Source organism: Equus asinus, chromosome 20 (assembly GCF_041296235.1).
Source record: "Equus asinus isolate D_3611 breed Donkey chromosome 20, EquAss-T2T_v2, whole genome shotgun sequence".
NCBI lineage: Eukaryota > Metazoa > Chordata > Mammalia > Perissodactyla > Equidae > Equus > Equus asinus.
Genome location: NC_091809.1, coordinates 100,173,446 through 100,199,815, shown reverse-complemented (window position 1 = coordinate 100,199,815; position 26,370 = coordinate 100,173,446). Strand labels below are relative to the sequence as shown.

The window sequence follows — 26,370 nt, the reverse complement described above, 5'->3', positions numbered from 1 at the left end:
AGGAGGCCTATTGTGTTTAATAACCATATTACTGTAATAACAAACATAGCATTTATTCTGTTGGGTGTTAGTCTCAGTGCTGTATATACATCCTTACATTCCTCACAACAACCTGATGAAAGTAGGTGGTAGTATTATTTTTCACAGAGGGGAAAATTCAACTATTTAAGTAACTTGCTCAAAGGCACTCAGCTAATCGGTAGAATTGGGATTTGAATCTAGGCAGTCTGGCCCCAGGATCTGTGTTTTTAACAGTTGTTTGCCATTCTCAACTTATTTGATACCATGGTACTTTTTTTTGTTCTAGAATATATCTTTTGAAACATTGTGTCCCATGGGATGGTTTTGGAAATGATTTAATAACTGATCTATTTAACCTACAATAAAACAATTAGAAATTAAGAATGAAACAGTTCTGCTGATTTAGTTCTGCTTCCTTTTTTCTCTGAAATGGCAAGCACAGTTTGCTTTCCTGTTAATTTATTAAAATCATGTGATGTTTGGAACACTGACTTCAGAAATTTGTTCTTGAAATATTCTTTTTCCACGTACTTAAATATAACTTTTATTTCTATATTTTTCTTCCTTTTAGTCACTTCCCCCATATTTGAGGAAGTAGTATAAGATTTTTTTATTCTCTACCTTTTGGTGGGCTCAAATTTGACACCTGACATAATTTTGAATTGCCAAAGGCTAGAAAAAAGCAGTTGAAGAGATTACTATTAATGATATGTATTTAGAACTTTTTGCTAAATATAATCCATAACTATGCTAAAACAGAATATTGGCCACATGAAGGAGAGGAATTGTGCTTTCAATTGTCTTTGTTAAATTACTGTCAGGGAATAGTTATGTGAGAAAATTAAAGATAATTGCATCATTGTCATTAATTAATTTTATTTTTTTTGGTGAGGAAGATTAGCCCTGAGCTAACATTTGTTGCCAATCCTCCTCTTTCTGCTTGAGGAAGATTGTCACTGAGCTAATATCTGTGCCACTCTTGCTCTATTTTGTATGCTGGATGCTGCCACGGCATGGCTTGATGAGTGGTGTGTAGGTCCATGCCTGGAATCTGAACCGGCAAACCCCAGGCCACTGAAGTGGAGTAGCTGGCCCCATCATTAGTTTTTATGAATAAGTCAGTGCTGACAACCTTCCTGCTCTTGAAAGCACTGGGAGTCTTTGCTTCATTCAGATCATGCCTCATTAGAGAAGTACCATTGCTTTTTGCCACTTTTGTTGTCTAGTAATAGATGTTTATTTTAGATGAATGACATAACATTCTTTCAGAATTCAAGAGAATAAGGTAAAGGGCAGTTGACTTCTGTCTGACAGTTAAATAGTTTGCTTCCAACACTGCTATTAAAACTCTGAGCAGATGGTATTAAGCTCAAGACTTTGCCAAGTAGTCTAGTTGATCTAGGTAGTGTTAGGACTTAACATTCAAGAAATACTCAGAAATTAAGAGGGAGGATAATTTTACATTATTACATATAGAGAAACAAAGTGTTAATGATTTAGTTCAGTTAAAGTACTGTAGTACTATAGTGATAAGAAATCCAGGTCTTGAAATTCTTTTAAAAATAATTTATGTTTAAGGTACAACCTGCATACAACCTGATGAAGTCACTGTCATGGAAGCCAAATGACTTAGAGGAATTTCAGTCAGCCTCAGTAACAAATGAGTTCTTAACTCATTTTTAAATAATCAGAGTCAAGCATTTAACCTGCCTTTCTTTCTTTTACATTTTTATCGCAGAGTTACCAAGTAATTGATATGAGAAAGTGTGTTTATAGGAAAATTCCAGCTAATGCAGAAAGAATGATAGAATTAGAATATCAAAATTTTGCAACCCCTACTGAAATAATAGATTTAGGCCAGGGTTTCTCAGTCTTGGCACTATTGACATTGTGGGCAAGATAATTCTTTGCTGTTCTGTGCATTGTAGGGTGTTTGGTAGCATCCTTGGCTTCTGCCTACTAGATGCCAGTAGTACCCCCTAATTGCCAACCAAAAATGTCCCCCAATATTGCCAAATGTCCACTGGGGGCAAAATCACTTTTGGTTGAGAACCATTGATTTGCAGTGATTATCAATTCCAGCCTAAGACCATTAAGTGATTAACTTTTCTGGAACTTTATAATGGATGGTTTCGACTGACAGCACTGGAACAAACTGATTATCTTAACGTTACTGAGAGAGAAACCAAGGTGTGCCTCTTTATTTGATGCAATAGGAAGTAGTATACAATACAACCTATAAAGTATTAAGTATTCTTGCCAGATAACTAAACTTGAATCAGATCAAGCCTCTGGATCTACCCACTACTTAACAGAAAATATAGGAGACAAAGGGACATGCTAAATGACACCAGAGGAATGTGGTCAGTAAAATCCAGGATATAGAAAATTTGCAGAACAAAAGACCTGATTTCTTCGACAAATGGCAGGGGATAAAAAAGAGAGAAAGAATATACAGATTAAAACAAGAGTCAGCAAACTTTTTCTGTAAAGGGGAGCAGATGGAAGTAGTTTAGGCTTTGTGGGTCATATAGTCTCTGTCACAGATGCAAAAGCAAAGGCAAAAGCAGTGATAGTATGTAAATGAATGAGTGTGGCCTTGTTCTAATAAAAGTTTGTTTACAAAACCAGATGACAGGCTGGAGTTTCTTGACCCATGAATTAAAAGATACTTAAAAAGACATCAACCAAATACAAGTGTTGGACCTTGCTTGGCTCCTTATTTGAACAAACTGTAAAAAAAAAAAAATTTGAGATACAATTAGGAAAATTTGAATACTGACTGGCTAGCTGAAAGTTTTAAGCAATTATTGTTAATTATTTTAGGAGCGGTAATGGTATTGTACTTACTTTAAAATAAAAGTGTTTATTGTTTAGAGATATAAAAAAGTATTTACAGATGAAATAATAAGATTGGAATTTGCCTTAAAATAGTTGGCGGTAAGGGTGGTTCTGAAAAACAGAGTATAATGTGTCAAAGATTTAAAGGCTGGTAACCTGCAAGAGAATACATTAAGATTGGAGTTTAGTCTGGGAAAGGCCATTTGCTGTTTCAATAAGATTAACAAAGTTTGATCAAGTGTTTAGTTTCCTGCTTTTATAAACAGGTAGCTTATGTTATTTTTTAGAAATTTCTTCTGTGTAAAGATATGTCAATATCTTTATTGATAAATGTTTTTAATTTAGGCAGGCCATAAATTGGTAGTATATGGCAAGGGTCAGCACACTCCAGTCCACTGCCTATTTTTCGTAAATACAGTTTCGTTAGAACACAGCACACATTTATTTATGTATTGTTTATGACCATTTTTGCACTGTAACAGCAGAGTTGAGTCTGCAACACAGATATTATGGCCCAGAAAGCCTAAAATATTTGCTATCTGGCCCTTTACAGGAAAAAGTTTGCTGACCCCTGACCTAGGGCACAGATACAACTTGTCATCTCAAACTGTTAGTGCTTTGTCACAAAGTAGGTACTGGTTTTCTTGGCATGTGTTTTTGTTCTTGTGGGAAGAGTCAGGGAGCAGTTCTATAATCCAGACCACCACCTCGAGATGTATTCCTTTGTAGATGATCTTCAAAGACTATCCTTCACCTTCCTATTTCTGGAAGTTGTTTTGGGGACAGATGACTCTGAGTCTTTACCTGTGTTCTGTCCTCAGCCCCATTCCTCCCAAGATACGTTCTTTCATTCTCCCTCCCTTTGTTCCAACCTCCACACTTCAGTACATTTACCTAAAGTATCCATACACTATGGAAAGTGACTCCTTCGGATATGTTCCTAAAGATGATATTCTTTTTATGTAGAGGGTGTTAATAAATGTTTGAATACTAACATTTCAAATTCATTACCATGTGTTGTGAGGTTTGAATTAATTTTTAAAATGAAAATCACGGTATTCTTCTGTTTATATTCATGAAGGTTTTTAACATGTGGAACAAAGCTTTTATATCTTTGGACTTCGTCACATACAAACCCTGTTCCTGGAACAGTCCCCAAAAAAGGATATGTGATGGAAAGAATAGTGTTACAGGTAATGGTACTTTTTGACTTGGGGAGAGGTTTAAATTTAAATTTCTTTATAAAAGGTATATGTATACCATGATTTGAGTTGTTACTAAATAAGCCTAATTGATCTTGTTTCAGTCTTAGGATTTAAATGTCAATAAATCATTTCCTATTTCTAAGAAACAGTAAAAAAAAAATGCGTTTGTACCCATCCCAGCAATATACATGCTATTGAGAATTACCAACAGTGGTAATCACTTTCAGCAGAAGGACAAGCACTAATTTACCATTCAATCTAAAAGTCACCCGGATGGCTAAGAAAAATCAGTTTTCTCAAAGACGAAGTTAATGTAGCAGATATGTGGACTGTTCAGCTGTAATTTGATCAACTTCTGTTAAATTTTTAAGGTTGATTTTCCTTCTCCTACATTTGATATCGTTTATACCACTCCTCAAGTTGATAGAAGCATTATACAGCAACACAACTTAGAAACGTTGGAGAACGATATAAAAGGGAAACTTCTTGATATTCTTCACAGAGACTCATCACTTGGGTATGCTCCTTTGATTCTGTTTACAATGTAAAGCTCAAGTTAATGGTTTATTAAATGCCCTGATTTAGTTCATGATTTAGCAATGTTCTTGGTATGGAAAGTTTTCTACTTCTATTTTTAATTATATAAAAAGACTATATGACTATATAAAATTCAGAAATTTGTACAAGTCAAACTTTACATGATCAAAAGGCAAACAACAGATTGGGAACTATATTTACAGTAAATATCAGTAGATTAATTTCCTTAATATATAAAGAACCTTTTCATATCAATAGAAAAACCAACAACTCAGTAGTAACGTTGGCAAAGAAATGAACAGGTAATTCTTTGGAAAGGAAATACAATGCTTTTTAAACCTCTGAAAAGGTGTTCAACTTCTCAATAATCAAGGAAATGTAAATTAATATAAGATACCATTTCACACACGTCAGATTAATGAAAATTAAAATGCCTCAGCATATAAAGTTTTGATGAGGATACAGAAAAATGGGCATTATACTGTTGGCAGAACTCTGAAAAGCGTTTGGAGAACAATTTGGCAAAATCTATAAAGATTACAATGTGCATAGTCTGTGACCTATAATTCCACTTGTAGTTAGTTATATACCCTAGAGAGAACCTGTTATATTTGCTTATGGAGACAAGAATATTCATTGCAGTATTTATTTGGATTATTGTAAAACTAATAGGGACTGTTCGTCAATAGGAGTTAAATTATGGTACATTTATCCAATGGAGGATTATGTAACTACTAAGAATGAAGTTATGGCTGTATGTACTAATATGTAAGACATGTTAAATGAAGAAAGCAAGGAGAATAATGTATATAGTGTGTTACTGTTAACATAATGGAAGACAGAATCTTCATACACCTGTGTATATACTTCTCTATGAATAGACTATCTCTGGAAGAATATACAGGCTTAGGCAGTTGCCACTGGGAGGGGCTTTGGAGGGAGAGAGACTTCAGTGTGCACCTTTGTGCAATATTTGAATTTTTTAGTACTCTACATGAAATGAATACATTTCAGTGCATGTATTATACACACAAAAGTAGATGGATGGGTAGTAAAATAGTGAAATATTTCATTCACATAAACATTTGTTATTAAGATTAAATTAGAATCCCCAAAACAAGTCACTTTTATTTTGACTGTTCTTCAGTTGAGCTGTATAATCATCTATCATTTTGTAATAGCATTTGTTTTTTGCATGACATTTGATTTTACTGGTATAAAATGGATGAAATCCTTGCTATCTCTTAGGGTGGGTTCTGCTTATTCAACTCTGATTTCTAGTGCCTGGCATCTGTTTAGAGCCCAATAAATTTTTATTGTACTGAATTATCCTTCATTTTCATATCTAGGACTCTTTTATCAAGGCAGAATGATTTCTTTTTATTTCTCAAATTAGGGCAAATTAGTGGTGTTTGCTGTATTTGTGTTTGCGTTTTTCCAGTCCAAATTAGTATTAATGATTCTACCAAGAGTGGCTGTCCTAAAATGAAATAAATTTCTTTGGTGTACTTTTAATCATTGAGATTATAACTGTCATTATGATATCATTGAGAAGTAATTTAATTGTTCTGTATGCAGACTTTCTAAAGAAGATAAAGCCTTTTTGTGGGAGAAACGTTATTACTGCTTCAAACACCCAAATTGTCTTCCTAAAGTACTAGCAAGTGCCCCAAACTGGAAAAGGGTTAATCTTGCCAAAACTTACTCATTGCTTCAGGAGTGGCCTCCATTGCACCCACTGACTGCGTTAGAGCTTCTTGATTCAAAGTAAGTCAACTGTGACTGAATTTATTTGCTCCATTTTATTGTTTTTCAGTTTTTCCAGTAAGGTGTTATATTGCAGGAGTACTTCCCTTTGTTTTAACATGAAAGCAATTCAATACAATATAAATATGTAAATGTACATTTCTATGAGATATCTTATGCATTGAGGTTCTTGAAAAGGGATGTCATAGCATTTAAAATTAAGCTAAAGAGAGAGTTATGTTGTAAATTTTGAATAATTTGTTATATTTTTATGATGCGGGCCAAAATTAATTTTCTTAAGCTTAAGGTTTCTAAACAGTCCCAAACTTGCATTTGTATAGCACAGTAAGATTATCTTCTAAGAAAAAGAAGAAGCACATTGCTTTTGAATAAAGAGGTATTTGAATATTCTTTGTCAGAAATAGATTAAAACTGTGTTTTCAGGAAATAAGCTTCATTAGAAAAAAATCACTGTCAAATCTTGATTTTGTGGTACTCTTCTAGATTTGCTGATCAGGAAGTGAGGTCCCTAGCGGTGACCTGGATCGAGGCTATTAGTGATGATGAACTAACAGATCTTCTTCCACAGTTTGTGCAGGTGAATTTTTTACTAGATTACCTACTACTCTCTTATTCTCCCCCAAGTTTTTGTGACTAGGAAACTTGCTAAGGGATCCCCCTTCTGTTTTGATTAAAAGTACTTTTGTAGTATGGGAATGTTGAGGTACATTGCATGTGGATTTAGGGTGAATTTTATTCCACTATTGTCAGCTGCCCCGCTTGAATATTATGTATATGTACCTGGGTTTTTAATTCTCAGACTTTTTAGATTCTCAGAATAAACCAGACTTGAGCTTTTCTTTGATTTTTCTTTACTAGCTGTTTAAACTTAGCTAAGGAATGTTATTCCCAGGTCTGTACTTTTCTGCTTGATTTCATTAATTTAGCCTAAGTTAATTCATCTGTTTCATTTTTATCAGTATCATCTTTCATCAATAAAAGTAATACTTGCCTTATATAGTTTCTCTTTTGATAATTTTATCCTAACAACGTAGTATGAGTTTGACCACTAGTAATTCTTATTTTCATTTGCCTATAGGCTTTGAAATATGAAATTTACTTGAACAGCTCATTAGTGCGCTTCCTTTTGTCCAGAGCACTGGGAAATATACAGATAGCACACAATTTATATTGGTAAGATTTAAATTTTCTTAAGTACTTTACTTCCAATCCTAGTATTTATAGAGACGACATATTCTGAAAGTCTGAAGGGTATGTTCAGACTTCTTACTGTGGATATCAGGTGTTTTATTGAAGGCATTATTTTATTTTATTTTATTTTAAGATTTTATTTTTTTCCTTTTTCTCCCCAAAGCCCCCCAGTACATAGTTGTATATTCTTAGTTGTGCATCCTTCTAGTTGTGGTATGTGGGACGCCACCTCAGCGTGGCTTGATGAGCGGTGCTGTGTCCGCGCCCAGGATTCGAACTGATGAAACACTGGGCTGCCTGCAGCGGAGCACGCAAACTTAACCACTCGGCCATGGGGCCAACCCCTGAAGGCATTATTTTAAAGAAGCTAAATTTTTATGTCCTTAGAAATAAAACTAAAAATAACAAAACCTTCTCTCGCAAAGATATTTGGCATGTTAGAGCTCTATAATAATGAATGAGTTTTTACTTATATAGCTTAAAATAAGTTCCTGCGTACTTAAAATTGAACTTATTAAATTGTTTTTTGAGAGATGTTTGTCCAATTCTCAGAAGCAGCTAATAAATATTTTGCTGTATTAGGCTCCTCAGGGATGCCCTTCATGATGCGCAGTTTGGTGCCCGATATGAACATGTTTTGGGCGCTCTCCTCTCAGTAGGAGGAAAAGGACTCAGAGAAGAACTTTTGAAGCAGACAAAACTTGTACAGCTTTTAGGAGGAGTAGCAGAAAAAGTAAGGCAAGCTAGTGGATCAGCCAGACAGGTATGTACCCATAAGAGGGAACATAAATATTTTGATGTTAAAGGATCTTTACACTGTTGACAAGTTAAGTTGTTATTTTTTATCAGTAGACACTCAGTAGAACTCTTATCTACACCTCTGCGGTTTTGGGCAGATGAATTGAAAGGTTGTTTAAAATCTGTAAGAATAAATTCCACAGCCTAAGTCAGAAAATCAGTGCTTTTTAATTCCCATGATTATTAATTCCTTTCTGGTCAAAATTGTTCTCTTGAGCTTCTTTTTCATTATTTTGCTTTTCAACTTTTTGTAATTGTAAAAGTAATAAAAGTATGAATTGATGTTAATGTTTAAAAAATCAAAATAATGAGGAAGTTTATAGAATAAAAAATTAAGACTTTCCCAGTTTCACTTTATCCCTGTAGATATCTATTTTTCATAATTTGCTATATGTCCTTCTTGGTCATTTTATGACTGTACACTCATATGCACTTAGGTATATATACACATTTTTGGAGTTTAAAAAATTTTTTTATTGAAACGTATATATATATTTGTTGTTGAGGTAAAATTCACATAACATAAAAATGCACCATTTTAACCGTTTTTAAAGTGTACAATTCATTGGCTTTTAGTACATTTACTATGTTGTGCAACCACCACCACTATCTAATTCCAGAACGTTTCATCACACCAAAAAGAAAGTGTGTACCCACTAACCACTCGTTCCTCATTCCCCCTCCACCCAGACTGTGGTAAGCACTAACCTGCTTTCTGTCTTTATGGATTTGCCCGTTCTGGACATTTCATATAAATGGAGTCATGCAACATGTGGCGTTTTGTGTCTGGTTTCTTTTACTTAGCCTAATGTTTTCAAGGTTCATTCATATTGTAGCATATATAGGTACTTCATTCCTTTTTATGGCTGAATAATGTTCCATTGTGTGGATAATACCACATTTTGTTTATCCATTCATCAGTTGATGGACATTTGGCTTGTTTCTAGTATTTGGCTATTATGAATAATGCTGCTCTGAATATTTATGTGTAAGTTTTTGTTTGAACACCTGTTTTCACTTTATGTTGGAGTGGAATTACTGGACCATACAGCAATTCTATGTTTAACTTTTTGAGGAACCACTCAAGTGTTATCTGAAGCAGCTGCACCATTTTATATTCCTATCAGTAATATATGAGGGTTCCAGTTTCTCCACATCCTAACCAACCTTTGTTATTTTCTGTTTTTTTTTATTATTATTATTATTCTAGTCATCCTGGTGGGTGTGAATTGATATTTCATTGTGGTTTTCATTTGCATTTCCCTAATGACTAATGATTTTGCGTACATTTTCATGTGTTGATTGGCTATTTATCTTCTTTGGGGAAATTTCTAAGTCCTTTTTTAATTGATTTGTCTTTTTGTTGTTGAATCGTTAGAGTTCTTTATATATTCTGAATGCCAGACCCTTATCAGATAGACTATTTGCAAATATTCTCTCTTATTCTGTGGATTATCTTTTTATTTCCTTGATAGTATCCTTTAATGCACAAAAGTTTTTAATTTTATGAAGTCTAATTTATTGTTTTCTTTTGTTGCTTGTACCTTTGATATCATATCCAAGAATTTGTTGTCAAATCCAAGGTCACAAAGATGTACACCTATGTTGTCTTGTAGGAGTTTTATAGTTTTGTTTTTGTATTTTGAGTCTTTGATCCATTTTGAGTTATTTTTTTTATATAGTATGAGATAAAGATCCAACTTCACTCTTTACATGTGGTTATCCAGTTGTCCCAGCACATTTGTTGAAGAGACTATTCTCTCCCATTGAATGCTCTCGGCAGCCTTGTTGAAAATCAATTGACCATAGATATATGGGTTTATTGCTAGACTCTCAATTCTGTGCTGTTAATCTATATGTCTGTCCTTTATGCCATACTGTTTTCATTACTGTAACTTTGTAGTAAGTTTTGAAGTCAGGAAGTATGAGTACTCCAACTTTGTTCTTTTTCAAGATTGTTTTGGCTATTCAGAAGTCTCTTGCAGTACTGTTTGAATTTTAGGATCAGCTTGTCCATTTCTGCAAAAAGGCAGTTGGAATTTTGATAAGGATTGTGTTGAATCTGTAGATCTATTTGGGAAATATTGCAATCTTAATAAGTCTTCTGGTTCCTGAACATGGGATGTCTTTCCATTTATTTAGATCTTTAATTTCTTTGGGTCTTTAATTTCTTTCAGCAATTACACTTTTTTTTCGAGTTGCTTTTTAAACTTTGTTTTAGAGAATTCATGTCAGTAAATATAGTTATGCTTCATGTTTCTTAATGAGTACATAATAGTGCAAGGTATTGTAGCATAAATTATGAACTATTACTTCTATGTAGGTTGTTAATACATTTTTCTTTTCCCAAACAATCCTGCAATGAACTTTACTATATAAATTTTTGCCAGTATTTCTTTATAGGCTATTCCTGCAGGTGAAATAGCTGAGTCAAGAGCTATGTACATTTTTATTTCTGATAGTTTCTGTTAGATTGCTCTACCAAAGAAAAAAACTATGCCTTATACACCTTCCTCCCCATCAATAGATTATGAAAGTATCTGTTTCCCACCCTGTTGCCAGCACTAGATGTTATCTTAAAATTTTCGTATGTTAGGTCAAAAATTGCATCTCATTTTTGTTTGGTTTCTATTTCTTTGACTCTTGGTGAGTTTTAACTAATGTGTTAAATATGACTATATGTACTTTTCCCCCTATGTTTATAGCCTCTGCCCATTATAATTTCGTTTTTATAGTAAAAATTAGCTCTCTTTAGCAACAACTTTTTTTGACCATTTGACAATTGGGTATTTTAAAAACTGGGTCCATATCATAATTTTGTTGTCTTAAAACTAGGTCTTCATTTTCATTATGTATTTACAGTATCAATTTCTTTTCCTAGGTTGTCCTTCAAAGGAGTATGGAACGAGTACAGTCCTTTTTTCTAAAAAATAAATGCCGTCTCCCTCTCAATCCAAGTCTTGTGGCAAAAGAATTAAATATTAAGGTGACACATAAAATACTTATAAGTTCATATTACATTTCAAAATAATGGGTAGAAAGAAGGCAAATGGGCAAGTACACTTAAGGCAAATGAGGATAAAACCTGCAGAGGTTGGTTATAATATAATATATAGGTTGTCTATTTGTGTGAGATCCATATTTATCTCAGTATATTTTTACCTAATCACCATTCTTAGGGGAAAAAAATAGTGTAAAATTATTTATTACCTTGAAATAATTTTTTTTTACTATGATATAATTGCTACGAGAGGCATATGTTGTAATTCCAATGATAAAACTATCCAGTTACAGATAGGCATTTTTCTTTTCTTTCCTTATGAATGGCCAGATAGACTCTTCCCAGGTTTATAACACTTTTTACAGCCATCAAAAAGTAGTTGTGTAATCACCAAAATTGAGTAATTATATTTTGAACTGGGCTAATAGTAATACAATATTGGATACAAAAGCTAGGGTACAATTATCTGTGATGGAGTCTCAGATTTGATTTTTTTTTAATGTTGACATAATGGCTACTCTTCATTGAAATATAATGGTGGATGCCTGAGTTGTATAACTATGTCATTGAGTGGGTGAAATTACATTTTCCCCTTGGGTTTTGTTTGAATTCGTTTTTAACCAGTTGCATTTTAAAATAAGATTTTATCTTTGATAATGAAGTTAAATTTAGTGTTACTATTTGATTCCATGGCTAATTATTAATTATAATAGTACCATAAATAGGAGAAGTAGAGATCTCATTTCAGATCTCACTGATGTAGAGGAAAGATAAGAGTATACAAAATTTCGTGCTCTGTTGAGGAATTATAATAAAAGCTCAAACTTTTAATTATTTTTGTCTCAAGTTTTTAAGGTTTTATTTCTCTGCGTAGAGAGTAGTTGATGATATTTTACTCATATATGCTATGTTTAAGTTTCAAAAAGTTTGTTTGTTTGTTTTTTGGTGAGGAAGAGTGGCCCTGAGCTAACATCTATTGCTGATCTTCCTCTTTTTATTTGAGGAAGATGATCCCTGAGCTAACATCCATGTCAGTCTTCCTCTGCTTTGTATGTGGGATGCCACCACAGCTTGGCTTGATGAGTGGTGTGAATGGCAACCCCCTTGGATATGAATGGGCAAACCTCGGGTTGCCAAAGCAGAGCATATGAACTTAACCACTACGCCACCAGGCCGGCCCCTCAAAAAGTATTTTTATATACCTTTTATTGGTCAGATAACCTAAAAAAAGCAGTTCACATGTGGTATTTCATTTGCCATAGTTCAAAGGAACAAGTGAAAGGAGAACTACCTAGGACAAAATATCTCAAACCCATTTTTTTTCCAGTGTTATCTTACTAATGCTTAACTCGTTGCATTTGTAGTCATGTTCCTTCTTCAGTTCTAATGCTGTGCCCCTAAAAGTCACAATGGTGAATGCTGATCCAATGGGAGAAGAAATTAATGTCATGTTTAAGGTAAGAAAAATAAGGTTACTTTGTTTTTAAACCATAATTTAGAATTCTTTTCTCAAATTCCTTTTCCAAAAATTGTAAAAGTAATTTTGTTTACTTAATATTTAATTAAATTGAATAATTATGTGAAAAATTACCACTGACATAAACTGTTCCCAAACAGATTTGGGAACAAATGTAACTCTGGGCTAGAACTGCTGCCTATGCACATCATAACTCTAGGCAGTGCCTTTCACACAGATGGTGATGTGAATGGTATTCGCTAGAGTTGTGTATTGTGAAACCCAAAACCATGAGCAGTGGCACTGGTTTTTGGGAACGTATAACTTATCTGTGGGAAGCAGCAGGAGTGAAGTACTTACAGAGGAATCTATTACCAGTCAAAATTCTGTGTGTTGTGATCATAATTAGTATATTTTGAAGAAAGAATGGAGAGTTAGTTAATTCAATGAACTTGATTAGTAGTAGTAGTTCATAAAGATAGCTTCTCTTGAACCACCTTTGATATATATAGCAAGTTCCCCTATACTCAGATCTGATTTTGGACTCATTTTATTTTAGTGATGTAATTTGCCTTTTCCTGAAACAGTACCATCTGTTTGAATACAGAAATTTTGTATGTTGAGTTTTGATATTTGTTAAGGCAAATCCCTTCCCTTATTTTTTTTCAAAATTTTCTTGGCTAGTCTTAAAAATGTATTCATCATTATGTGTTTTTTAAAGTTATTTTATCCAATTTTAAAAAGAAAATGAAAACTCGATATGATTCCAGTTAGAATTAATTCATTTTGGCAGAGTTAACTTTTTTAAGTGAACTTTTTATTTTGAGATAATTATAGATTCATAGTCTGTTGTAAGAAATTATACAGCGATCCCGTGTACCCTTTACTCAGTTTCCCCCAATGGAAACATCTTGCAAAACTATTATACAATATCACAATCAGTATATTGGCATTGATACAGACAAGATATGTAATATTTTGATCATCACAAAGATGCCCCATATTGCCCTTTTAAAAAACTGAATATAATTCACATACCGTAAAACCCAGCCTTTTAACGTGTACAGTTGAGTAAATTGAGACATGAAGAGGTTAAGTAACTTTCTTTAGAATGCTGCAGAAGAATAAAAAGGCAGTTCTGCTTTTCTCATTCTTCGCTCTTTTTGAAATTCCCCTCTACCCCTCGTTTATAGTATGTAATCTATTAAGTCTTTTGGAAAGGTACGAGTTTCGTTTTGTTTCCTTGATTTCAAGGTTGGTGAAGATCTTCGGCAAGATATGTTAGCTTTACAGATGATAAAGATTATGGACAAGATCTGGCTTAAAGAAGGACTAGATCTAAGAATGGTAATTTTCAAATGTCTCTCAACTGGCAGAGATCGAGGTAAGTCTGTTAACTGTGTCTTGGTATCTTATTTTTTTGTGTGAACTTAGCTCTGAGTGTACCTTCTCTAAGGGTCCTGATGCTGGTGCACTATGATCTCAGTAGTTTCTTACTTTAATTTAGTGTAACTTTATTGATTCATTTGCTCACTATCAAATAACTCAGTAAGTAGTTCTAATAAATGCTTTGCAGTAACCAGAGGTGTCCATTAATTGACCCAATGGGGACTTTATGGTCTTTAGCTTTTGACTTAAAAGCAAAGCCATGTCTAAGTAAAACCAATTTTGATTTCAATTCTGCAAAATAAAATAATGTGTTTTTTCCTACTAAGAGCAGACTTCATCTTGTTATTTATTGAATAAGTCTTTTTTCCTTACCACATACGTTAAGTGTGAATAATAATAGTACTACACTCGTGGGAATATTGTGATAATTAAATGAGATAATGAATATAAAATACCCTAGTATCTGATACTTACTAGGTGCTCAATAAATTGCAACTGTTACCATCATTCTTATGCAACAAATGTTTTCTGTGTTTCTACCATCTAGCTGCAAAATGCTAGTAACATGTAGTGCTTATATTTTAGAGGGAAGCAGTTAAACACATAAGTAATTAGAAATGCTTTAATAAGCTAAAAGTTCTAACAATTACAAAGGCAATGCTGTGGGATTTTAAAGGAAAGATCACCTATGGTTGGTGGAAACGAGAAATACTTCACAGATTCTAATCATAGACACTAGGAAGTCACCTGAAAGATTATATAATCTAACCTTTGTTTCTAATATTTGCCATTCAATTTATGCTTAAGTGTCTATAGTGAAGGGAATTCGCTGCATTTCAAGCTAGTCCATCTTATCCTGGATAGCTCTGATAGTTGTAGATTTCTTTCTTGTATTCAGGTGAGTGGGAACTGACTCCTGGTGTCTTCTACCCATCAGTTGTAGTTCTCTTCATAGACTATCATATAATTAAGTCAAATCCTTCCTCATGATGACACGTATATTGTGGCCTCAGATCCTGAGTTTCATATTCTTCAGCCGTTTGTCATATGTGACTTTAAGTTACCTTATCACCTGATTGTTCTCATTGTAAAGGGGTCAAGTGATCCATAGTCTCTAAGAATGGCACCTGGATTTTGTAGAACGCAGAAGGATGGGAAAAGTGGAGCTTTTTCCACGTGGAGCTTATTCACAAATAAAACCATCATACTAGCTCCTGCTAAACCGTGTCTTGACCATTCTATACTTATACATTTTGTGTCTTAGACCCAAGTGTAGGACCTTAACTATTAACTTTCTTGTTACATTTGATCCATTAGTTTTCAGCCTCTTGGGTTCTTTTTAAAATCTGAATTTTGTTATCTGTCATTGAACCTCTTAGTTTATGTCATGAACCGATGTGAAGCACATGTATTCTGTAGCTTCTGCTAAGTCATTGAAAAAAATGTTTACTGAGAGAGGGCCAAGGACCAATCCTTGTGCCATGTCACGAGAGATCTCCCTTTGGGTGATTGCTAAATTTTGGGGTACTGTATTTTGCTTGGTTACTTATCTACTTCATTGTGTTATCAACCACTCCACATTTCTCCATTTTATCCATCAGGACAGTATGAGAACCTTACCACTTTCTTTTCTCAGGTTACGATATACAAACTTTATCTTGTCAAAAAGGAAATAAGGTCAATTTAAGGATTCTTGCTGGTTGATTTTCATATAAGTCTTGTAAGATGGAAGTTGTTTTATCAAGCAGGATTCCTCAATGAGAGCCTATCATTTCGTTAGATTGGTGTTTCTGTCACCACACTTTTCATATAGTTCAACTTACTCTTTCTTATAGAATTCTTTGTAACTTTGGAGACAATCAAATTCCTCTTGTTTTTTATGTTGATTCTAACAATGGTTGAGTGCTAACTTTGTGCCTTGCTCTGTGCTAAGTTTTTCACTTCTGTTATCTCACCGTATCCTTAATTTTTCAAATGAAGAAATGATATCCACACCCTCTGAAGTTTTTAACAAGCACCTCAGTCTATAGTAATCCCTCCCTGCTCCAGATTCAGCAATTGTCTTTAATACTCACCAGACATTTACTGCCTATTTTGTACCTTCCCCACTGGATTGAATTTTCTTTTTCTTTTTAAAGATTGGCACCTGTGCTAACATCTGTTGCCAATTTTTTTTTCCTTCTCCCCAAAGCCCCCAGTATATAGTTGTATATTCTAATTATGCCTCTGGTTGTGCTATATGGAACGCTGCCTCAATATGACCTGATGAGCGGTGCCATGTCTGCACCCAGAATCTGAAGCGGTGAAACCCTGGGTTGCCGAAGCAGAGCATGCAAACTTAACCACTTGGCCACAGGGTCAGCCCCCCGACTGGATTGATTTTATGTTCTCTTAGGGCAGGCACCATATCTTACATATATAGTAGTACTGTGTCTATCTTATGACCTTTGGTCCACTGTTTTGTACCTAGTAATTTGTACATATGTATATTTGATTATGAAATTAGAAATTTGTATGTATATTAAAAATTTGATTAAATGTAATCATAGAATCAAGGTACAGGTACTCATTGAAAAAGGATATCACTATGAACTATAAACTAGATGATGGAACCAAACAAACAAAAGATACAAATGAATTCCTTCTGCCAAGTGTGACCAGACTACTAGGATTACAACCTGGCCCTGCATACTCTTTTTGGGGGTGACCTGGAAGGCTTCTTGACTTGTTTTCTTCCAATCCTTTGTCCAAAGCAGGTCTCTGTATCTGTATCTTTTATTTTGACACCAGTGCATCTGCCTGATTTTTAAAATATATAAAACTAATGTTTAAATTATATAAATAATATATGCACGTAGTAAAATATCCATATAACATGTAATAGAATAAATTGAAGAGTAAATCTTAGTTTTCTCCCACACCTCCATCCTCGATCCTAGGCATCCCACTCCCAAAATATAACCACTTACGTAGCCTTCTGGGAATATTTTGTGTATATTCCATCATACCTAATAGTCTTTCTTTTAAAAACAAAAGGTACAGTGCTCCATCTGGATTTTGTCTTTAAAAACATATTTTTGAGATCTTTCTATGTAAGCACATAGAGATCTACCTCGTTGTATTCCATTGTGTAGATGTCCCATAATTTATTTGTTTGATACTTGTTTTAACGGAGTTATAGAGAAAACAAAAAATGATTTGCCACGCCAGGCATTTACATTTCAATTAGGAAGACTAAACACTTACTTGAGACTGAAGGGTATCACAAGGACAGTCTTAATCTGTTCTTCCCTTTGAACGGGCTTAATGTACTCTGAAACACTCTTACGTTGCCCAAATATATGACTAGAGAAAATTTTTTGTGCTGAAATGTGACATGGTGTATCTTGTAAGTAAGTGTATTAGCGAGGTCAGTATCATCTGGGTTTGTTGTTATTCCCTGTGGGGGTAGCACATGGATGTACAGACTATAGAGTCTCAAATAGTCAAATTCAACTTTATATCTTGGGAACTTCTGAAAATAAAAATAATTTTGATTGCTCACATTTTCTACCGTGGGCTGCCAGACTTGATTTTTTTTAAATGATAATTGCTAGCTGGTGTCTTATGTCGAAGATTGAAAGCTATAAATTTTTTAAAGGCTTACTTTTGGGAGATATTTTCGCATAGCTTAATGTTTTGTTGTTAAAGGCATGGTGGAGCTAGTTCCTGCTTCAGACACCCTCAGGAAAATTCAAGTGGAATATGGTGTGACCGGATCCTTTAAAGATAAACCACTTGCAGAGTGGCTGAGGAAATACAATCCCTCTGAAGAGGAATATGAAAAGGTGATTAGCATGTCTCCTTATTCTAAAAAACTTTGTAAAAAATATATTACATAGGTCTTAAGTGCTTTCATTTTTCAACTCTAGTGACTAGCCGTTTAGTCTAAGTTGTGAAAACAGCATCTTTCTCCAACTAAAGAAAAGAATATGAAAACAGAAAGCATTTAATGGCAGGAATCTTATGAACCAATGCTAAATGACCCAAAAAACATTTCAAACATGTATCTAGAGGCCAGCAAGACAGGTATTTTTATAATTCAGAAAGTTATATTTCACAAAGATCTTGGAAAAAGTTGCGGAAATGAATAAGAGTGGCTGCATGTTGTGGCAGTTAAGAGCAAGATTATGGGCCAGACTCTCTGGGTTTGAATTCAGGTCCCAAGTCACTCCAGCTATAGAGCCTTGGGCAGATTATTAACCTCTTTGTGCCTCAGTGACCTCTGCTATAAAACATTATAGTACATATTATAGTATTGAGTATATATTATGGTTGTAAAAAATAATAGTAGTATAAAGTTTTGTGAGAATTAAATGAATTAATATATGTAAAGTGCTACATAGAGTAAATTCTATAATTGATAGCTATTCTTACTATTGGAGGCATCAATTTTTTGTTTTAGTATACTTTTGAATTACATAATAGGAAAGGGAAATTTCTTAGGACACGAGGCCTCTGATGATCCTAAATTGGCCTAAGGAAGACTCAGGAACTTCCAATAGTGATTTAAGATCTCGGTTTCTTCTTCTTCTTATTTTCTTACATTATATTATTTTAAAGTGTACATCATTATATTTCAATTTCTGTGTTCACCAACCAAATAAAGTAGAATTTTGTCCTTTGTTGGTCTTTTAAACTGTTTAAGATTATTCCCTTTTCTTACTTCTTTGTGGCTTGGGGAAAGCAGTGTAGCAGAAGCCAATACTTGTTTATAGCAGTGTTGGCTCTTTTGTGATTTTAGGTAAGTTGTTTCACACAAAATAATTGTCAAGTAACATACATTGAGTGCCTTTTTTGCATTTGGCTCTTTTATGTGCTTTACTAAGAGGGAATATAACATTGTGGAGTCACATCGCCTGGGTTTGAATATCGGCTCTGCTACTTAACACTTATGTGATCTTGGGCAAATAACCCCTCTGTGTTTCAGTTTCCCTCATATATAAAATGCCAGTAATAACAGTACCTATGTCATTGGTTTGTTGTGAGATTTTAAATGAGTTAATGTATACATACAAAACACATATGTACACATGTATTCTGTGTGTGTATGTGTATGTGGAGAGAGAGCAGTGCAGTGCCCAGTTTGTGATAAGTGCTGTATAAACATTTGCCATTATCATCATCAGTAATTGATGATGATTTCTGGGGATTACAGGATAAAGTTAACCATATCGACATATAGAGCTCATATATGACTGCTCCATTCAGGAATGTAGTATCTTGAGAATAAACTAAATGTACATGCTTTAGATCAAAATATTCATTGTATGCATCTTGCTGTATTCTTCTGTGTGATATTATTTTAGTAGTTTAATTCTCAAGACAGACAGGCCTAAAAAAGAAGGTGTGCAGGTTTGAGAAACTTGCAGATGACACATAAGAGTCACCATATGGGCAACAAAACACATTAATTATATTACTGGATGTTTAAAGATATAAGGTGACTTTCTTTACACATGCCCTCCCTACAAGCCAAAAAAAGGGAAAATTTTTTTTTATTCAGATTAATCTTGGGCCCAGTGTTACCACTTGTGGTAAGCAGCAGAGCCTATGAGGAGCAGGGTTCCACAAACACGATGCCTACAAGATGTTCAAAGGCAGCGTGTGCCCTAAGTAGGGACTGGTGGGATCTCTGCCTGTTACAAGACAAAAGCTACAGAGAAGGGGCAATAACCATCTCTAGCAGGGTGTTTTTGTTTTTGAAATATGAAAAGGCTGGCTTTTGTTACCATAACCGAGTTTATAAACTGTTGAGAAAGTGGATTACAACAGTGTTTTCAAAGGGTGATGAATTACTTTAAGGTAACCCTGCCTCTTTTAAAAATAATTTTTTTCCTAAAATAATTTTATATCTTTATTATAGGCTTCTGAGAATTTTATCTATTCTTGTGCCGGATGCTGTGTAGCCACCTATGTTTTAGGCATCTGTGATCGACACAATGACAATATAATGCTTCGAAGCACAGGACATATGTTTCACATTGACTTTGGAAAGTTTTTGGGCCATGCACAGATGTTTGGTAGCTTCAAAAGGTACTAATATTGTTACTGTTATTGCTAAAGAAAAGAGGTGCTTCCTATTTCACAAATTAATGTCCCCAATCTTTTTTCTTGCTGTTTTTTGCCTTGTAGCTCCCTTTGAGCATAACTGGGGATGAAAAAGACCCTAAGAGATGACTTTACCTTGTAGTAGACAAGAATGAGTATGTGTGTGTAACCTTTGTTGAAATGAGTTAAGGTGTATTTTATTTTATCTAGTTAGTGATACCTATTAGAAATGTTCCTATTTGCATAATGAGTACAAAATTTTTCTCTCTGTATGTTTATAACTACTGTTTGATCTCAAATATCACCTTGAAAAAATTTCATTTATAAGTTCTATCTAAATAATGAAATTATATATGATGGCTTTCCTGAAAATGTGAATTTTTTAAAATTATGCAAATTGAAAACTGCCTGATACTAAGTTTCCCAGTTGGAAATTGCTTTGGTTCAGGTAACATAGTTCAATAACCATGGAATAGAAATAGCACTATTTTAATATCTTCTATAAATAATACTTTGTATGTGCTTTCTTTTAAATAGAGATCGGGCTCCTTTTGTGCTGACCTCTGATATGGCATATGTCATTAATGGAGGCGAAAAGCCCACCATTCGTTTCCAGTTGTTTGTGGACCTTTGCTGTCAGGCCTACAACTTGATAAGAAAGCAAACAAACCTCTTTCTTAACCTTCTTTCACTGGTAACTCTGTTCTTTACAAGCATTTAATTAATTTTATATTAATGCTACAGTGTATCAATATCTAAAACAGGGATATTTTGTGAGTTTTTGGAATAAAATTTACCGTAGTTTCAAATGTCAGGGGCCGGCCCAGTGGTGCAGTAGTTAAGTGCACACATTCCGCTTCAGTGGCCCGGGGTTCACCAGTTCGGATCCCGGGTGCGGACATGGCACCACTTGGCACACATGCTGTGGTAGGCGTCCCACATATAAAGAGGAGGAAGATGGGCACAGATTTTGGCTCAGGGCCAGTCTTCCTCAGCAAAAGAGGAGGATTGGCAGCAGTTAGCTCAGGGCTAATCTTCCTCAAAAAGGAAAAAAAAAGAAAACAAATGTCAGATATATTATTACCAACATATTTAAAAATTACTGTTAGGTGAAATATGCCAGCTGCCATTTATGCAAAATACAAAAAAATAAGTCACTAGAGTGGTTGCCCTGGGAATGAAGGGTATCAGTAACTAAAAGGGATCCTCAGAAGGTTATCTGGGATGCTGATAAATAATTTTGTCTTCATCTGGATATTTTCAGATTGTGAACATTCATTAAGCTGTACACTTAAGATTTCTGTACTTTTCTGGATGTATATTAAGTAAAAAGTAAAAACAAACAAATAAACCCACTATGATTTTTTATGGTGACTGAAATTGATGTAGGGACAGATGACTAGACAAAAGGTCTGGATTTCACAGCTTTTATTCCATAAATTGGCTCTGTGACTTCCAACAATTGACTTCCTTGGCCTCAATTTTTCTCATTTATAAGAGAATCACTTAGGTCCTAAAAACACTAACAAAACTCTTCAAACCTGTGATTGTTTTTGTTTGTCTTAGTTCTGATTACTTGGCCACCTTTTAGGGAGGAGTGGGGAATAGAGTTTTAAAGAATTTAACTCACAAACTTCTTTTTCCCTTTCCTATAGATGATTCCTTCAGGGTTACCAGAACTTACAAGTATTCAAGATTTGAAATATGTTAGAGATGCGCTTCAGCCCCAAACTACAGATGCAGAAGCTACAATTTTCTTTACTAGGTAAGACATATTTGGGTATATTAGAGAAGGCACATACAGTTTAGTTTTGATTTGTTTTCCTTAGTTTAAACAAATGCTATATATCAAAACACTGACAGGAAAAAATTGTGATTCACAGGATTAACAAATAGTAGATTTATCAAAAGTTTATTTTATGTCAAAAGCTTATTTAATGAATAAATATAAAGGATTTGCAATAGTACTTTAAAAAATACATTTATTTCTCTCAAAATATCTCAAGGTTTATTATGTGATTTCAATTATAAAGATCCTATTTATGAACTATTTCTGTGAAACCTATTTTCTACAGTGCCAAATACAAGGGTTTTTTTCTAAAATGATAACTGTACCAATCAATTTTTCAAGATTCTGCCATAACAGTTTTCAGGCATGCCATAAGTGCTTACAACAGTGAATTCTGGGACATTGCCCTAATAAAGTGTTATTATGTGACATAGTACTTGGAACACATATACCAGTGACTGGCATTTAACTTGTCATTATTGCTTTAAAAGCAGATCTTCCTAACAAATATGTTCTAAAGGCCTGGTGAGCAGGTTGGTTACTGGCTAGTGGTACCACTTCATTATAATGCCACATCAGGGAGGGGCACATGAGCTCATGTTCTTTTCTTTCCTATTCTCTTGCCTTCTTCCTCTCAGTGGAGAAGAGGTAGAAAACACTGGACTGGGCTTCTCTAGTCTCAAGAGTCTGGGCTGAATTGAATTGGAGGAAGCTGACTTTTGTATAGCCTTCCAAACTAAGCCTGATAGTTTAGGTATTGATGGGTTTTTTTGTTTTGTTTTTCAAAGAGATCTGTTGGCTCCCCTGGGCAAAACTATAGAGCAGGCATTTATTAATCAGCTTGGGCTGCCATAACAGAATGCATAGACGAGGTGGCTTAAGCAACAGAAGTTAATTTTCTCAAAGTTCTGGAGGCTAGGCAGTCCAAGATCAAGGTGCCAGCTGACTCGCTTCCTAAAGTGAGGGCTCTAGCTTACAGATGACTGCCTTCTTGCCGTTTCCTCACATGAAGGGGGGAGATAGAGCAAGAAAGCCTGAGATTTCTTGTCTCTTCTTATAAGGACACTAATCCTGTTGGATCAGGGCTCTACCCTCATGGCCTTATTTAACCTTTATTACTAACTCCATAAAGGCTTAATGGGGTCGGGGCTTCCACACGTGAAGTTGTGGGGGCACAGACATTCAGTCCAGCGCAAGGCAAAACTCTTTCCAGGAGGTTCTCTGACTTTTCTTGTTTAACCTCTTTCCTTTTTCTGTACTCCTTTATCCTGTTTCTGAGACTTCTTATTTCCTTTGCTTGCCTAAAATGTTTTATCCAGGCCTGCCTTCCAAATTTATCACAACCAAACTCCCCATCCTGTCAAAACTTCTTTTTCCAACTGAGGGAAATTATGATTGTCTGAAGAAGGTATCTAGTACTAGATTTTACTATTCTACTCTTTGATAGAAGAGATTTTTTAAAATTTGGATTACTTTGGATGCTTCCTTCTATACCTGTTTAATTGTCACCTTACCCGTTTATTACAGGAATAAAATAATGAATCATCTTTTTGGCATTATACCAATCATCTTCTATCCCTAGTAGCTTTTTAATTAGTGTTCGACCCCACAGAGCTCAAGGAATCCAAGCATCATTTCTTGGAGACAGTGGGATGGGATGGAATGGAGACTTTGTGCTAAAATTTTTTGGGGGGGTGAGATATATTTTAATGGGTTTTTGGCCTATAGAACAAAGGGAATCCTTGGCAAAGTGAGAATCTGTTTAATATGAATGAAAGTGTTTTTTATCTTTTATTATGTTAAAACAATTGAGCATGTGTTCTCATGAACATTTACTGTTTACACATTTTCTGATTATTTTGTAGGCTGATTGAATCAAGTTTGGGAAGCATTGCCACAAAGTTTAACTTCTTCATTCACAACCTTGCTCAGTTGCGTTTTTCTGGCCTTCCTTCCAATGATGAACCCATCCTTTCGTTTTCACCCAAAACATACTCCTTTAGACAAGATGGTCGAATCAAGGAAGTCTCTGTTTTCACTTATCATAAGAAATACAACCCAGATAAACATTACGTAAGTGTGTAGAGACTCATGGCTGCGTTATTGTTGTCCGGTCCCTCTTCCTGCACTGACTGCTGAAGTGCCAAGAATTTGTTCTTTTCAAACTTCTTTCTTCCATGGATGTTCCAAAACTAAGTAATCGTACTGAGAGCATCCCTAATTGTTTTTTGGTATTTATTTCTTGGTAAATTTGCTCTAACACCATGAGGGACAAATGATATTCTTCCTTTCACAGATAAGACTAAAAGGGTGGTGCTATTTTGCTTTTGTCTTTCCTAACCTTCAATTTGTTCTTAATTTCAAAGGTAAAGCTTGCTCACTGTAACAAATTCAACCAATGTGGAAGCATATAAAGTAAAAGTCTAAGTTCTCATTCCACTCTTCAGAGATGAAATATTTTAAAACACACACACAAATAAAGTTTATTTTTGAAAAAAAAAACAAGGTCTTCAGCGTGCTTTTTTCCCCCCAATATATTTTTCACCCCTGTGCTAATATTTTTGTTGGATAATACTTTGCAGTACTGTCAGTCTTTAAATTTTGGACAAATTGATAGATTTTAGAAAGTGCACTATTTTAATTTTCATCTGTTTTATTATTAGGAAAGTTTTGCATGTTTATTGAGTATCTTATCCTAACACCATTTTATTGATTAGTCCATTCTTTCCCCCAGTGATTTATAATGCCACCTTTAAATATACTAAATTCATATATATCCCTGAATTTATCTCTGGTCTTCTGTAGATCTGTCTGACTCTTTCTGCACCAGGGTTTTACTCTTCAGAGTACTGTGATTGTATAATAGATAAATATCCAGTAAGATATGTTTTCCCTCATCCCCTTGCTGCCATAAATTTTGCCTTTTTTCTCATTTACTCTCTTAAATGAACTTACTATTTTCATTCGAAATGCACTAAGTTTATAAATTTGGGAAATACATTTATTATATTTAATCCTGGAAATAAAATGACTTTCACTTTCCACTTCTTGTTTATATATCTTGCAGTGGTTAAGATCACTCTTAGAATGTAGTTAGATGTGCTATATATATGAAGACTTTTATATTTGCTGTTTCCTATTGGTGACATATATATTACCAAGTGAAAAGCACTTGGGCTGTGTATAATGGTCAAGCTCTAAATCTTCTTCCTGTCAGGAAAGGTTGTATTATAAATCTAATGTGTTTGGGGTATGATTTCTTTTCAGATTTACGTAGTCCGAATTTTGAGGGAAGGACAGCTTGAACCATCATTTGTATTCCGGACGTTTGATGAGTTTCAGGAACTTCACAATAAGCTCAGTATTATTTTTCCACTTTGGAAGTTACCAGGGTACGTTCCCATCTTTGTACATTAATCCTTTTTTTACAGGAAACAATTGAGTATCTAGTGTAGGTCAAAGCTTTGTGTTAACAGTAAGATACTATGAACCATGTGTGACTTATTTTCCTTTGTCTCATAAGGACCTAATATAGTACTAGACATAGACAAGAAACTGTAAGTTTTTGTTGAATGAATAAACAATGAGTAAATGATCAAGATCTTAAACTTAAAACATAGGATATTCCAGCCTTCTGATTTTAGTCGAAGCTTTAAATTTGTTGTCTCTACCACAGTAAGCAACACAGGATAATAGTTTGGAATCTTGGTTTTAAAAAGTCAGATTTTTAATCACTGAAGCAATAATCTGTTATGGGCATACCGAACTTCTCTGAAAAATAATAAGCTGAGGCATTGAGACTGTTTATCAAAATCTTAGTACTTAGATTTGTATCTGATACCCTTTGGAAACTCTCAGTTTTAATGTAGCTAACGACCAGTAGTTTTCCTGTATCAAATTGCTCATATTCTTCTCAGAATAGATTTTAAAAGTGAGGAGGCAGAAAAGTGGGCATCAGAGTTTTATTTCCATGTGCAATCTCATTTTTCCACTGCCACCAAAATAAGCAGAATTAAGATTATCTTGGGGCCGGCCCCGTGGCCGAGTGGTTAAGTTTGCGCACTCCACTTCTGAGGCCCAGGGTTTCACTGGTCGGATCCTGGGTGCTGACACGGCACTGCTCATCAGGCCATGCTGAGGCGGTGTCCCACATAGCACAACCAGAAAGACCTACAACTGGAATATACAACTATGTATTAGGGGGCTTTGCAGAGAAGAAGAAGGAAAAAGAAAAAAAGATTGGCAACAGATGTTAGCTCAGGTGCCAATCTTTTAAAAAAGAAAA

At 34.5% G+C, this 26,370-nt stretch overlaps 1 protein-coding gene across 3 annotated transcripts in view; it reads left to right on the top strand.

Annotated features, from left to right (window-relative positions):
- The window catches only part of PIK3C2A (phosphatidylinositol-4-phosphate 3-kinase catalytic subunit type 2 alpha), a 91,397-nt gene that overhangs the window by 58,941 nt on the left and 6,086 nt on the right, over nt 1-26,370 (top strand). For all 3 annotated transcript variants that reach the window (XM_014847863.3, XM_044752083.2, XM_070491236.1), the window contains exons 14-28: nt 3,944-4,055; nt 4,439-4,584; nt 6,183-6,371; nt 6,855-6,948; nt 7,450-7,544; nt 8,145-8,325; nt 11,242-11,346; nt 12,726-12,818; nt 14,072-14,201; nt 17,897-18,033; nt 20,112-20,281; nt 20,834-20,990; nt 21,952-22,061; nt 23,951-24,158; nt 25,353-25,477. In XM_014847863.3, coding sequence (XP_014703349.1) covers nt 3,944-4,055; nt 4,439-4,584; nt 6,183-6,371; nt 6,855-6,948; nt 7,450-7,544; nt 8,145-8,325; nt 11,242-11,346; nt 12,726-12,818; nt 14,072-14,201; nt 17,897-18,033; nt 20,112-20,281; nt 20,834-20,990; nt 21,952-22,061; nt 23,951-24,158; nt 25,353-25,477 — 2,052 coding nt within the window. The remainder of the gene's footprint in view (nt 1-3,943; nt 4,056-4,438; nt 4,585-6,182; nt 6,372-6,854; nt 6,949-7,449; nt 7,545-8,144; nt 8,326-11,241; nt 11,347-12,725; nt 12,819-14,071; nt 14,202-17,896; nt 18,034-20,111; nt 20,282-20,833; nt 20,991-21,951; nt 22,062-23,950; nt 24,159-25,352; nt 25,478-26,370) is intronic.